Here is a 14445-nt window from a genome sequence, read left to right on the forward strand (position 1 = left end):
CCTATGCAATTGCTACAACACCCGTACTCGTCTGTTTTAGCATACTTGAGTGTATCAGTTTACTTGCACTGCCCTTTTCACACGACTACAGCATGATCTTGCACTACGGATAGCAAGTTTGTGATAAACAGAAGAAATAAAAAATTACGCGGATCCCACACACTGTGGGAATTGATGTAGGCAAAGCTATCATTGCTACTTGCCTCTATTAGCAATAATTAGTGGTGATGTTGACGGTGAATGTTTAATTTCTTCAACATTTAGTCCAACACGAGAGTGGTGAATTGATGTTGATGCTACCTTGCACGCATCACTGATGTTTGCGTAGTGCACATTTCACATTAATTTTGATACTGTGGCATTATTTAATGTGTCCCTAAATCTAAGTGCATGAGTGTTTTGATTTCACCACCATTGAAATGTGGTTGCCGCGGTGAGGATTAAATCCATGACCTCGAGCAATGACATAGGCACAAAGCTACCGCGGCGGGCACAGAAATGTTGCTTTGACGTGTGCCCTACTACTTCCGTAATACGTCCCCTAGCCCCTGCAGGTGCGCTTTGATGCAGCTCTGCTTCTGCATGCCTGCATGAGTTGTCCATTTTACATATTTGCATGGTGTTTATTTTTAATAAATAGCAGAAGCATACCGTAGTAGTGTTTTCTTGCCTTCTCTCATCAGTTTCTCCCTATGCCCCCCCCAACTGTGAGAGTGGCAAGGCTAGTATTCCCTCGGTTCGAGTGCGGCAGTTCTGCCAATTCTCTGCCCCCTCTCCCATTCTATCTAGCCTCCCTCTGGACTTCCACGTTAGTGGAAAAGTAAGGGTAGCAGCTTCTGCAATGCTTTTGCAGGGGGGTCAAGGATAATTACAGCCGTTATGAGGCTAATGTGGCGACGCTGAGGGAGTTCCAGGGGGCGTTGTGCATATGCGACGCGGTGCAAAAGCCTAAACAATTTTCTCAAAGCTCCTTTCCTCTCTGCCGCGCTCCTTCCATGTATATACACGCTCTGAACCACCCCCTACGCCGAGTGCAAGACAGCCGCAGCAGCAGCAGTGGGGAAAATCGAACGAAGGGGCAAAGAAAGGCTCACTTTAAAAGGCACGCTTAAACGTGCAAGCACACATGCCACTCAGCAAGGCATCACAGAAAATGGATTGGACTCCAATTCGAGCAATGCTTCATCATAAAAAAGGCCAAAGGTATGAAATGGGGAGTACAATTGGTTCTTCAGAAGGCTAAAGCCTGTGCAAGTCGTCGTTTAATTTCTTTTTAAGCTTCCATAGTAGTCACTGACGAGTCAGTTATGTTTGTAAATCTTCCCTCCTGTTGTCTAGGCACTTTAACGTATGTGTACATAAATATCTGGTAGCATAATGGTTGTCATCGAGCATTTTTTACTTAGAGCTGTCTTTTGCACGTTTCTTGAGGCACTCGTTAAACGTCCTCTATCTCATGACGATGCGAATCCATGCAGATATATATATATATATACACACACACACATATATATATATATATATATATATATATATATATATATATATATATATATATATATATATATATATATATAATGGCTCAACGATCAGCTTGTGCTTAAAGAGGCTCGCGTTCCAAGTAAACGCCTCCACCTCCATTCCATTCAAGATTCTTTACTAAAGCATGTACACCGCTGACGCCAGTGGAAAACAGCGAGTAACTGCGATGTCCAGATGTAAAGTTTTTTATTTTCGTTTGAGAGGCGAGGCTTGTGATGCGCGTCAAAAAAACAATGCTAAGTTAACGTAAAGCCCCCCCCCCCCCCCCCCCCGCAAAGGCAAAAGACTTGAGGCCGGGCCAATTTCGTCGTCACACAGCACGAAACGCGTGAATGCCCCTGAAACGGCTCGTAGCAGACGAGACGGCTTTCCGAAAGGCCTATCTCCGTCGAGCGGCCTTCCGTCGGTTCTGATCCGCTGCAGCATTCCGGTCGCAAAAGCTCTGTGCAGGAGCCGCTCGGGACAGCAGCCGCGCGACGCCTTTGCGAACTCTGGTCACGACAAAATGACATTCGTACTTTTGTTTGGCATGATCCGAGCGTGCACTTGAGGCCTAGTTCCCTGTGGTTCCTGCACATACTAAGCCTAAGCGTATTTACCAACAGAAAGTCTTTGAAAGACATCGGGGAAGGTTGTGAGGCGGGACCTTTACCCGTCTAAGGAGGCACCAGTGGGTAATAAGTGTCTCACCTTTGCAATCAAGAGTGACCCTTTGACAGATGGTAACAAGCACTGTGGTATCGGTAGCACCGAAATAAATCACGGCTGTTCTGAAATACCACTACACACCGTTGCCGAAGGGGCCCAGTACCAGACCATCATCACCGTGACTGACGTAAACAGCAACGACTCAGACGTCGCAACATCTAGCCGAAGTGTTGAATTAACAAAAATGAAAATCTCAAAGTACTAAAATATACAACAATATGCACTAAAATTAAGTTTAAAAATACTAGTTTTATTTTATTTGAACGTATTTTAGCTTTTTTTAGCTTTAATCAAGCTAGCCGCTTATCCAGCTTAGCTACGGCGCTGCGGCGTACCATTTAACTTTAGAGCAGACGTATACATCATGCCCGGAAAAAAAAGTAGGCCATTATAAGGAAGGCAACAATTTTTGCAAAAGAGCACAAAGTGAATGTAATAAATATAAAGTGAAGCAGCCTTAGAGGCGTGCTAGCAAAGGTTTGCATCTGTTGAAATCCTGGATGATCCTGGATGTCGGAGTCAGGTGCGTAGAGTCAGAGAGCGAGTAGGCTGTGCATGGTTAATGACGTTATTGTGCTATATGTTTGTCATTTTGTCAAGGATGGCAGTTTAGTGCCACGAGCTCAAACAATGTGAATTGAGGCGACAAGAGCGTTTAGCGCTGAACCAGTTCATTGATGGCAGTTGCTTGGGCTGCATAACTCGTCTTGTGATATCCTACCATATGTTGCTAACGGTAGCTGCAGTCCACGCTGTGTCGAGGCATATGCATCAAGCCCGATTTCTGGACACGGTGGCTGCACCGCATGCGTGGAACAATGATGGAATCGCCTACATTTTTTCCGTGGACTTTGTGTTTCCCGGGCATTCAAGCTGACCTTTACAAAACGAAGGCTTCATTAAAGAGATCATTTGAGTATCCACAAATGAGTACGCGGGTGCTTCATAAGTGACCATTTTGTTAGTGTTGCTGAGAAATGCATTTGACGTAAGTTTGTACTGTCAACAAACCGCTACTGTCACAAGTCACCACAGCACCCTTTGCTGCGCTCTGTGTTTTTTCACTTTTGCCATGACGACTAGACAACCTTTCGTCAAACCCTCTGCTTTAGGAACTGTGGGGTAATAAGGAAATGTAAGAACCTTTTATAATATGGATTTTATCCTGACAAAAAAGCGATTTTTATGGTTATGACGCAACAAAAAAAGAAAAGAATTAACAAGAAATCTCACAGCCTGGGCATTGTGTGCTGTTAAAGAGGCCATGTAAATAGGCATGGTAGGCAATACCGTTGTGACCACCTGTACCTGATGTAATTGCTGTACTTTATACAGGGGGTGCAGCCACACCTGTGCTACTTTCTAAGGTTACACATATTTTTCTCCTACACATAGATTACCTAAAGAGAAGCACAAGGCCAACATTGCCAAAGCCTGGGCTGAGGCTCCTGTCGTTTGCAGATTTCCTCGGGAACTAAGCAGTGTAGGCGCGGGAAAGAAATGTTACTCTCTATTGGTGCCCTAAATGGTGGCTTCCCTGTGTTACAAGGTATGGTCATTAGGATGGGCAACATGATACGTAATACGTAAAGCTTGTTATTGGGGTTGCAGAGCATATCGTGATTGGCCTGTGGCAGTTTGGCAGGTCAGGTTGGGGAGCAGGGCCTCAGCCCATGACAGCGAAGCTCAATTTTTGGGAGCCTGGCTAGTGCACTTTCCGGTGAAACTTGTGCTTCTGCCTCCCGGAGCTTATCAGTCTGAGTTAAGCAGAACATGGGGTGCCCCAGTGATTTATCAAGCAGAATGGACCTAGCACAGCGACTTTGCATACTCGGTCAGTTCTGTGAGGGTTTGTGACCGTATATTGAGTCAATGCATTCGTTGGAGATCTTCCTTCTCAGTCGGAGAGTTGCAGCCATGGCGTCCTTTGTGCACTGTGGAGTGGCACTCACTAGGTGGATGCATTCCCATAGCACGGAGTGAGTGTGCCCACAATACGCTTGCTTAGAGCCTTCAGTTGGAGGTCTTTGTCCTGTTGTCACCTTTACCTAGGGTGATGATGAATTTCCAACGCAAAGGACATGCTACAAATTTTACCAAGATTAGGAAGCTGTGTGCGCGAACAGTTCTAATGAGATGTTTAGTTTTCCCAATGTTCGGTTAAACCTAATACAACTAAAAAGAAATTTAAAAATGTGTTTAGAATTTTTATAAATTCTTAATTATATAAAAGCGTCCTATATTTCTGTGCTCTGATGGGTACAAAGCAGTTCTCTTTTTAATGATGCTTAACTTGTGCCTCCATCTTGTGGGTTTCGTAGAACATAAGCAGTTTTCAGTGGTTTCTCTCAACTATGACGGCAGCAGACATTTGCTACCTCAACAAGAACTTTTTTGCAGTGCATGCATTGTTGTCTGCTACAGGATTGCCTGTTGTGGCCTTTAAAATGCAGACACCACCACTTTCGGAGTGTGTGTGGAGCGCTATACCTTACACAAATTACCAGGCGCAAGGATTGCACGATAGCACAGTGGTTCGCATCCTAAGCTGCAGTGACTCGAGTTTGAATTGCAGTTGTGATGGCGGACAAAATTTTGTGCATTACTACATTTAGCTAATGTGCCACAGCAACTTAGTTGTCTACTAGCAGGTCTGTGTACATTAAAGATATATGTGAGCCAACTATACCACCTGCTTCTTTTCTTGTTCAAACGCAATTAAAGCAAAGGAAGCCTGCAACAGATAGCACTGTCTTTAATCTGTCTCAAGTCTGAACACGTCCCAGAATGCAGCACATGGCCACAAAAACAAGTTCTAAGGCAACGCCACCGTAAGTAAGACGAATCCTCATAAGGGGCGTAAGTCACAGAAGCATCACATCATCCACAGAGAAATCCTCAGCTGTGGTGATGAGACTGCACAGCACTTTGCCAAAGCACTAGACACTTAATGAAGGGTGAGATAAATGTGAAAACCCGCTTCAAGAGGGGAGCAACAGTCTCTTCAGCACAGTGTCTGCTACAACGATACTGTGACAGCGGAGAACGCCGACGACCGCAAGCAACTAGTGCTATTTCATGGGGGACTGAATGGCAGGAACAAAGGGGCCCAACCAGATGCTTCATTGCAAACCATTCACCAAGAGGTGCTACAGTGTGTGAAAGGCCTGGTTAAGTGCTCACTGACAGAGGGACATAATAGAGGAACAGAGAAACAGGCTTGAGCAGCACTCCTAAATACAGAGCTGAAGAAGCTGAGCACAATGTCGAAAACGAAATTTCTCAACTTGAGAGATAAGGTGGAAGCAGAAGATAGTCTAGCGCTCAATGACATCCATTTCCTTGCTGTGACAGCACATTGTCGCAGCAAGGGTGGGTGAATAGTTCACCCTTTTTTAGAACTGAAGATGAAAGCAAACAAGCGCAAAGGTGACCACAACACCCGTGGAAGGAGACTCACCGAATTGTGGCAGAACCAGGGCCAGCACCACCCTACCTCGAAGAATTCACAAGGCACGGCACGCGACCCAGACCCAGTATCGCAATCCTGTATGCCACTGAATGCAATGCAACCAGTGGAAAATGTAATGCAGAGACAGCTGTCATCCAGCATGGCAACCCTGGGTTCCCTCCTTGGGCAGGCTGCCATTGTGAGATTTCAAGCCTGCTTGCAGGTCTCAATGGGAAATGGAAGCAGAAGACGTAAGGGTTGGTGAAATAGAGAGGTTGCAACAGCTTTAAAGGCAAGAAAACAGGTGTGCAGTCAACACAAGCTGGCCATTCGTGAAGGATCTGGCCCACCGAAAATCCTTGACTCTTGGCCCGATTACCAGGAAAAAATGAAACAAATGGCCCAGCTCGTACAACTCAAGATGAGGGAGATCAGTGAAAAGTTCCTAAATGAACTCAAGGCAGCAGGCAGAGAGGCACGCAAGAAATTCTGGAGATATGTTCAATTTCTTCAGCCTACAGCTGGCTCACACACAAACAAGCTTAGAGATAAAGCCACTGCGACTGACTTTGAGGGTGACAAGTGCCTGCACTTTCTAGAAAAGTTCATGACTAACAAGCTTAAATCCCACTCCCCCACACACCCTTATTTGCTCGATGCCTCCTCACCTCAACTTAGTAAGGAGGAGATGGAAGAACCCATTACGCAAGGGGAGCTGGAAAGCCCTGAAATGCATGGTGGGAAAATCAGCCACCAGACTGAATGGCATACCTTCCTTGCTGTTGAAGAAATGTGGAAAACTGGTGCGGCAAGTAATAGAGGATGCATTTAATGCAATACTGTGCAGTGTATCAATACCACAAAGCTGGAGGGTATCCAGGATCAGACTTGTATTGAAGAAGGGCACAGACAAAGACCTGCCCGTGAGTAACAGCCCATTAACAGTGACATCGGCTCCATACAGGCTATTTGGTCACCTACTCCGTGCTTGGCTGCAGCACTGCTGAGGAGGCTAATGTCCTAGGAGAACTCCAGAATGGTTTTAGGTCTGGCCGACGTCTGGAGGACAACCTTTTCGTTGTTTATCAGTTAATAGAGATTGCTAGACCTGAGGGCAGAGAGATAGTAATGGCCTTCCTGTACACTGTTTGGGCATACAACTCCATTAAACACGAAGTACTATGGATGAAGCTACAGGAATGAGCAATACCTGGGAGTATACTCCACATGCTGCAAGCTGTATATACGGACAACCACACAGTAATAAATGGGGAGGGGTCAACGCACGACAAAGTTCTGACTAATGTTGTAGAAGTCATGGGGCGCGGTAGTGCTGAACTTAGCGTCTCAACTTAGTGGTTGGACGTAATTATATTTATTCAATCGTGTTTTTTACTAGTTGTAACAATGTGTCATTATTTCGCATTATTGGCGGTTCCACCAGGACACCAAAGCGGCAATGAGGACATCAAAGCTAGTACCCGGACTCGTCCGTGGGTTGGGGCTCGCTGTGGCCTGTGCGTGCCAGGGGTGTATAAGATCGGCTGTCTGCGTTAGCAGGCAGCCAATTTTTTGTGCAAACACCCCTGGCATGCTTCAACCTCCATGGCCCCAACCCACGGGCCACCCGGCCTCCACTTTTGATTCCCCCACTACCCCTTAGGTGCCTTGGAGATCCTGCACTGCTTCCTTTGTTATAATCTCAGGTTCTCTCCTGAGGCCTCCATTTGCCGGTTGCATGTGCCCTCCTGGAGCAGTACCTGTAAAAAATCCAATATATTGTTGCAATGAAAAAAGTGGCCCGCAACCTATACAACACCAGTCAGAACGTTGCCCAACACATGGCCAATAGAGGTACGGAGGGGGCGGAGACTGGGCTGCCCTGTGTCTCCAATGCTCTTAGGGCTGCCCTATGTCTCCAATGCTCTTCATGCTATCCATCTCTGAAATGGAGAGTTGGCTGGCAGAATGTAGCCAAGGCTTCGACCTGTCTTACATGGAGGAAGGGACCTACCACAAACGCATTATGCCAGCTCTGCTGTACGCATATGACATTGTGGCACTGGCAGGTAGTATCTCTGACCTACAAGCCATATTGGATGTCTGCTTGGAAGGGGGCAAATTTCTCGGGCTATGCTTTAATGGACAGAAGTCAGGTGCAATGCGCTTTGGTGCAGATGAGAATCACGCAGGACCACTCCATCTGCAGGGAGACCCCGTTGAATGGGTCGACAGCTACAAGTACCTTGGAGTAAAGATAGCAGCCACCCAGAATTACCTGTTTAGATATGAACTCCGGGCAAAAGGTGCCACCCGCAGAGCATTTATGGGAAGTCGGGCTTTATGGTCTTGCAACAGATTTGAGACCATACGTGCTTTCTGGAAGGCAGTGGCAGTGCCCGGGCTCACCTTCAGCAACTCCATCACCTGTCCATCATCATCGACAATACAAGCGCTCGAAACCAGGCAGCGTGAAGTGGACTGTGCAGCTCTAGGCGCTCACAGGCTCATGCCTAGCAAAACCAAAGTACTTGTGTATGGCATTGTGGTCTGGAGAACACTTGCCACCAGAGCAAGAGTGGTGGCCTTTTGCAAAGCGAATGGAGGATTTCACGGTGATGGAAGGCTGTGTGCTACAGGGGAGCTGGGTGGTTGTGTCAATATCACTAAGGGTGGCAGTGTTGGGCTTTTTGCATCAGAGCCATCCTGGAGTTGAAAAAATGAAGTTGGTGGCCCGTAGTCGTGTGGTGGCTGGGCATTGATGAGGCCATAGCTATGAAGGTGGGCAGGTGCACGTTCTGCCAGATGCATCAGAAAGCTCCCAGGACAATACAGCAGGTGCCATGGCCGTTCCCAGAAAGAGCGTGGTCACATCTACACATTGATTTCGGTGGGCCGTTTCAAGGTGTGTACTTATTATTAGTCGTGGATGCATACTCTAAATGGGTGGAAGTTGTCCGAGTGGCATTACCGTCAGCAGAGGTGACGATTGCATGCCTCCGCATCATCTTTGCTAGCCATGGATTACCAGACGTCACAGTGAGCAACAATGGACCTGCCTTTACAAGTGCTACCTACATGTCATTCTTGGCTCATAGTGGAGTGCGTCCTATCTTGATTCCACCGTACCATCCTGCATCAAACGGGGCCATTGAGAGAGTCATACAAGCTGTAAAGGACAAGCTCAAGACGCAGCATGGGGATATTGAATGTAGAGCTGCTAGAATCTTGTTAGCATACAGAAGCACACTTCATGCCCTCACCGATTGTTCCCAGGCCGAACTATTGATGGGTCGATGCCTGAAGACAGCGTTAGATTTGCTGAAGCCAAATTTGCTCAGCGAGATAAATAAAGGTGCAATTCCAACAACTACAGCAGAAGGTGTGCAGTGATTGTGCAGCCAAAAGAGAACCAGTTCCCCAGGCTGGCGATGCTGTCTGGACAAGGAACCTCAGGTCAGGACCCAGATGGGTGCCTGCAGTTGTCAAATAAGCCACCAGTTCATCATCAACTGAAGTGCAGCTGACAGATGGCACAGTGTGGAGCCGACATGCAGACCACCTGCGGTGCTACTTCGAAGGCACAGAGTAGTGGCCCACATCATTAGGGGACGACGGCAACGAGCAGTAGACACAAGTGCCTCGTAGGCCTTGTTGGGCGAAAAAGAAGCGACGACGCCAGTGCATTCCACTGCTCTAATATGTGACGTGCAAACAAGTGTGCCACCCTGGCTGGCGCAACAGAGTGGCCATGGAAGTCCCATGTCCTGCTGGCATTCCAGCTGCTCCCTAGACACCGGTGCTTCGGCGGTCGACCAGGGGCCGTATTCTGAAATGTTTGCCTTCCGCGAGAGTTTCGCCGGCGTGATAGTCACGTTCAATAAATCAAGCGACTGCTTACCTGTGACGTCAGCGTTTACTACCAACATGCGCTCTCGAATGCTTCACATCACAGGAGAGACTGTGCCGTGTGAATGCAGAGCGGCTAGGGTGTGTTGTTTTCGAGTGCAGTGGCCGCAGTACGGGTTCTGTGCACTGACTGCGGTTGCCTACGGCCGCTTTAGATAAAATAAATTGCAAAGGGAAGTGTGAAATGTTTTATTTTGAATGGATCAACATATATCGCCGCAGAACAACTCATGTAAGACGCCACCAAAAAGGCTACTATAAACTACCACCTCTCATATCTACTACACTCGACCACCAACCGAACGCCAAAAGACGTGTTCGTCTATTCAATACGTGTCGAGAGCACCCATCGACACCACGACATTAAAATCATGTAGGCTGGAACTACTAGCTGGCACTGTTTATTTTCCGTTCTTTTTAAACAGCCAATCCGCGCCCGCCGTTGGCGGAGGCGTGGTCAAGGCATGCCCAGGGCATGCCAACCCCTGCAAATGTATTCGCTGTAGCTCAAACTTGGAACGGAAGGCGTGTTGTGTCGGAAATTAATAGCACCACTGAACACCAGATGGCCTCCCAGAGAGTGCACCATCAATGGCGGCTGGGGTGCTTGGCATGGGAGATGCAGCAGGACGCAGCCATGTTGGCTGCCTGTATCATAGTTATTTATCATTTTACTCTCATTATAACAATTACCTCTAAAATTTTTCACGTTAGGCCATGCATTGCCATTGCTTTTAGCATAAATTCTAAGGGTAGCACCTCTTTTGAGGTCTCTATCTCCTAAAAAGTGCAGTCCAGTTAAGATCGTTCTGTACAGGAAAACTGTTGTCTAATGCACCAATCTATTTCATAGCCCAATTTTAACTGTAGATTTTTAAAATTGCAGATAAGTACTTGAAATGTTTTTCTAAGTGACATTAAACCCAACAAATTTTTTTGAGTATGAGACATGGATTATTTTTTAGTATATATATTGAGCAATTAAAGTAATGAAAACCCAGTGGCCCAATTTTTCTTAGTCACAACCATATGAATTCAAGGAAAGCATAGGAGAAATAACTGTTTTTTTAATTTAAATGTAGAAATTATAAGATAAACAAGCAGAAGTGAACAAAAAACAACTTGCCACTGGTGGGAACCAAACCTTTTCCAAAGCTGGAATACTATGTCATCGAAATGATGTTTGACATGGGAATGAGTGGTGGTGCTGGCTAACAACCGCAAGGCTAATCTTGTATGCATGCACAAATACCCCAGAAAGCAGATGGAAAAATGGCCGCCTGGCTGGTAGAGCATCACACACGTAATGTGAAAGATTTGGGTTCAGCTCCCAATGATGGCAAGTTATCATTTCGTACACGTTCATTTCCCGTTACCATAACATTTCTACGTCTGAGTGGAAAAAAGACAGAGTAAATTTTGTCTATGCTTTCTCTGGCTTCAATGTCTGTTGGCTTCTTCTGGTTGTAACCAGTATTTGTTTATTTGTTTATTCATTTATTTGTACCTCAAATACCCCATTTGGGTTTTTACATGAGGGGTGGGCATATTTAGATCATATTTTTAATGAATGCCTTGAACGTTTAATGACTGTAGTGGTGCAGGGCTTCAGCAGGTAGATGATTCCACTCTTTCGCCGTTTGAACGAAGAAAAAGTTAAGATGAGTGGTGGTGCGAGCTGGAGGGGGATAAACAGCCTTTGAATGGCTATGACGGGATGAAGTGCTATGTGCAGGCGTGATGTCGGTCTGGTGAAGCAGCGAGTGATAAAATTTGTAAAAGAGGCACAGTCTTGCTGTTTTGCGGCGGTGCTCGAGGGTTGGAAGGTTCAGAGATGACTCAAGTTTAGTAACGCTAGTGTGGTAAGAGTAGTCAGAATGAATGAACCTTGCTGCACGATTCTGTATGGATTCCACTGCTGTTGCCAGGTTAGATTGGTGTTGGTCCCATACTGAGCATGCGTTGGGTCGAACGATTGTTAAATATGCGAGTAGTTTCACTGAGGGGGGAACCAGACGTAGATTACGGCGCAGCTAGCATAGTACATGATTGGCATCATTGCTAATGCTGCAAATGTGGGAGGACCAACCAAGGTTATTGGACACGTTAATACTTAAGTACTTATCAGAAGTCACAGCACATATTTCAGAAACAGCGATAACGTAATTAGCTGAAATAAATGATTGGCGACGATGGAAAGTAGGTAGCATCATTTTTTTGACGTTGAGGGACATGAGCCAATTATTACACCAAGCCTCAATGACGTTAAGGTCGTACTGGAGAGCACGAGAATCAGCGTCATTAGTAATAGGATGATATATTACACAATCATGAGCAAATAAACGAATTTTGGAAGATCAACCTCTTGGTAAGTCGTTAATGTATATTAAGAAGAGTAGTGGCCCCAGGAGTGCCTTGTGGCACGCTGGAGATAACGGGTGATAAATTAGACGAGCATTGGTTAGTGTAAACGAACTGTTGATGGCTAGTCAGGAAATTGCTTATCCATTGGAGAACACAAGGGTTAAAATTAAGACACAATAGTGTTAGGAAGAGCCCTTCATGTCGAAAGCCTTTTCGAAATCTAGGAAGAGGGCATCTATTGGTGTTTTGATAAAGATGCGAGCTGATGTCATTAACAAAAATAGCTAGTTGAGTCTTGCAGGACATGCCTTTCTGAAAATTATGTTGATTAGGATTAAGGAAATTAGCAGATGTTAGATAGCTTACAATATGAGAGTAAATTATATGCTCCATTAGTTTGGAACAAACGCTGATGAGGTAAATTGGACAGTAATTGTGGCACGATGACGATGATCCTTTTTTTGGTACTGGAATTATCTTACCTATTTTCCAGTCTTGCGACACCACTCCAGATGAAAATGATTGCTGAAAGGTATGGCACAAAAATAGACTAGAGGTGTGTGCAGTGTTCTTAAGCATATTGTAATTGATTCCGTCGATGCCGGCCAAGGATGTTAATTTGAGAGATTCAATTAGTTTTGTGATACCATATGCCTCGATTGTTATGTCTGGCATCATTGGGTTGTTGAGGTAAAGACAGTTTGGGAGGTCAGTGTTAAATTCAGAAGTGAACATGGAAGAGAAGACAGAGTTTAGTACTTCAGATACTTTAGGGTCGGGAGCACGGTTATCGTCATTATCATATAATAATAATGGTTTACGGTTATTTGGGCTAATGTATTTTCATGTGAAAGTACATAGTTTTTCATTGGAAATATAGTAAAATGGGGGGGTATACAATTTACTTTTACATTTGAAATTGTTTTGGAACAATTAGTTCGTTTGGCCATAGTGAAAGTGAGGCATGCCATGTGAGTGCCTGCAAGCAAATGCACTGGTTGTGCGACTCAAAAATTAAGCAAGTGAAAAACTTGCGGTAATTGTTTGTAGGAGCTCTGAATAATACGAAACCAGTTCTTGATTGTGCTACAAAAAGTGTCATGCATGCAGCAGTATCGTCCGTTTGCAAACTACAGTCACTTCTTGTCCAAGAACTGGGCGCACGCATGAAGCATAACAGGAGGTGTTTCTAAGGTGCTCCTGTTGCATCTGTGTCATGGTTGCATGTTTGGTTGGCCTGGTCATCAAATGTACTCGCAGTGCTTGTTGTAGAATGAATTATCTAAATTTTATGTATTTTTCTCTCAGCAAAATCTTTTGATTAGGTGCATGTAGGTGCCAGCAGCATTGGCAACGGAGAGGAATGATGATAGTCTGTCGTGAACATTTCGACTAAAATGGAATTCAACTTTCGAAGTGAAAAATTTTATCTATGTGTTTAAGGTGACTGAAAAATTCTTGCAGTTTGTGGTGGGCCTACTCGGTGAGTTGCAATAAGGGAATATATGTTGTGCTTGTGAGAGCACTTGCTCAAAGTGGACACTGCTACTGTGAGGGTTTGGAAGAAGTCTCAGGTGGACATTGAGCATTCTACTCAGACACTTTAATCATTCACACAGAATAGAAGTCTGCTGTGGTATGGCATGCAAGCTAGTATATTTCTGAGAATCTTAACACTAGCCTGAGTCAAATTTTTTGCGCTAGAAACTGTCTAGCAGAATAAGCTGGAGTGCTAGCAAATAAATTGCGGTGAGGTTGATCTGATGGTGCACATGATACGATGTTGACCAAGTGAATATTTGCCCGTTCTGTGTGATTTTCTGCAGAGCTGAGTGTTCGCTGTGACGGGGATGGCATGGAGTCCCTGCCACCAGACATTCCAGTCCCTGTGAGGAGGCGCGAGCCAAAATTTGTGCCCTACGAGCCGTACAAGGCCGCGGTAACTCCCATGGTGCCTCCCAGGTAGGTGGTGTGTGAGGCTAGCACAGATGCTACTGCAGTGTGCACACCACCGTGCAGAACCCAGCTGGCTGCGCTGGAGATCCCGTTCCCCTTGCACCATCCACTGGGAGGGGAGCCACCCCTGCTGGCAGTGGTACGCGAGGTGCCAGAGGGCACGCCACCGGCGCCTTCTGAGGCCCCCCTTGAGCAGCGGCTGCGCGAGGCACACCAGTGCAATCAGGACCTGCAGGAGCAGCTGCGTGTCCAGGTCGAGGTGCGTTACAGCCATGACATTTGCAGAGGATCCACCAGAAAGGCACATAGAATTGTTCACTTTCAAGCGCTTTAGCAGTGCAGCTTACATTAGACTGATCCATTCGAACCACTAGGAGGGCCTTCCCCTTTGAGCTGGCAGCACAACTGAGATCCAACAGAATTTGTATTACAATATAGACTCGTGTAAGGGCCGCACTTTTTTTTCTCACAGTTTTAACGAGGTGCAGCCCTTACACGGGACCGAACCTTTTGGT

The 14445-nt window shown here is 45.9% G+C and overlaps 2 protein-coding genes across 7 annotated transcripts in view; one reads left to right on the forward strand and one right to left on the reverse strand.

The window, feature by feature from the left end:
- Mo25 (calcium binding protein Mo25) overlaps positions 1 to 2389 on the reverse strand; it is a 171359-nt gene extending 168970 nt beyond the window's left edge. For 3 of the 4 annotated variants that reach the window (XM_075679522.1, XM_075679521.1, XM_075679519.1), the window contains exon 1: positions 2233 to 2388. The gene's annotated coding sequence lies outside the window, so the exon portion shown is untranslated. Of the gene's footprint in view, positions 1 to 2232 lie in introns of all 4 variants that reach the window. The other variant, XM_075679520.1, reaches the window with a different exon arrangement.
- Positions 2390 to 2564: 175 nt separating this feature from the next.
- The window catches only part of LOC142571285 (golgin-45), a 125062-nt gene continuing 113181 nt past the window's right edge, over positions 2565 to 14445 (forward strand). Inside the window, exons 1-3 of one of the 3 annotated variants that reach the window (XM_075679523.1) lie at positions 2565 to 2773; positions 13801 to 13936; positions 13994 to 14189. In XM_075679523.1, the coding sequence (XP_075535638.1) occupies positions 2761 to 2773; positions 13801 to 13936; positions 13994 to 14189 (345 nt within the window). In that variant the 5' untranslated portion in view covers positions 2565 to 2760. The remainder of the gene's footprint in view (positions 2774 to 13800; positions 13937 to 13993; positions 14190 to 14445) is intronic. The other 2 variants (XM_075679525.1, XM_075679524.1) reach the window with 2 other exon arrangements.

The sequence above is a fragment of the Dermacentor variabilis genome, chromosome 2 (genome assembly GCF_050947875.1).
Source record: "Dermacentor variabilis isolate Ectoservices chromosome 2, ASM5094787v1, whole genome shotgun sequence".
Lineage (NCBI taxonomy): Eukaryota > Metazoa > Arthropoda > Arachnida > Ixodida > Ixodidae > Dermacentor > Dermacentor variabilis.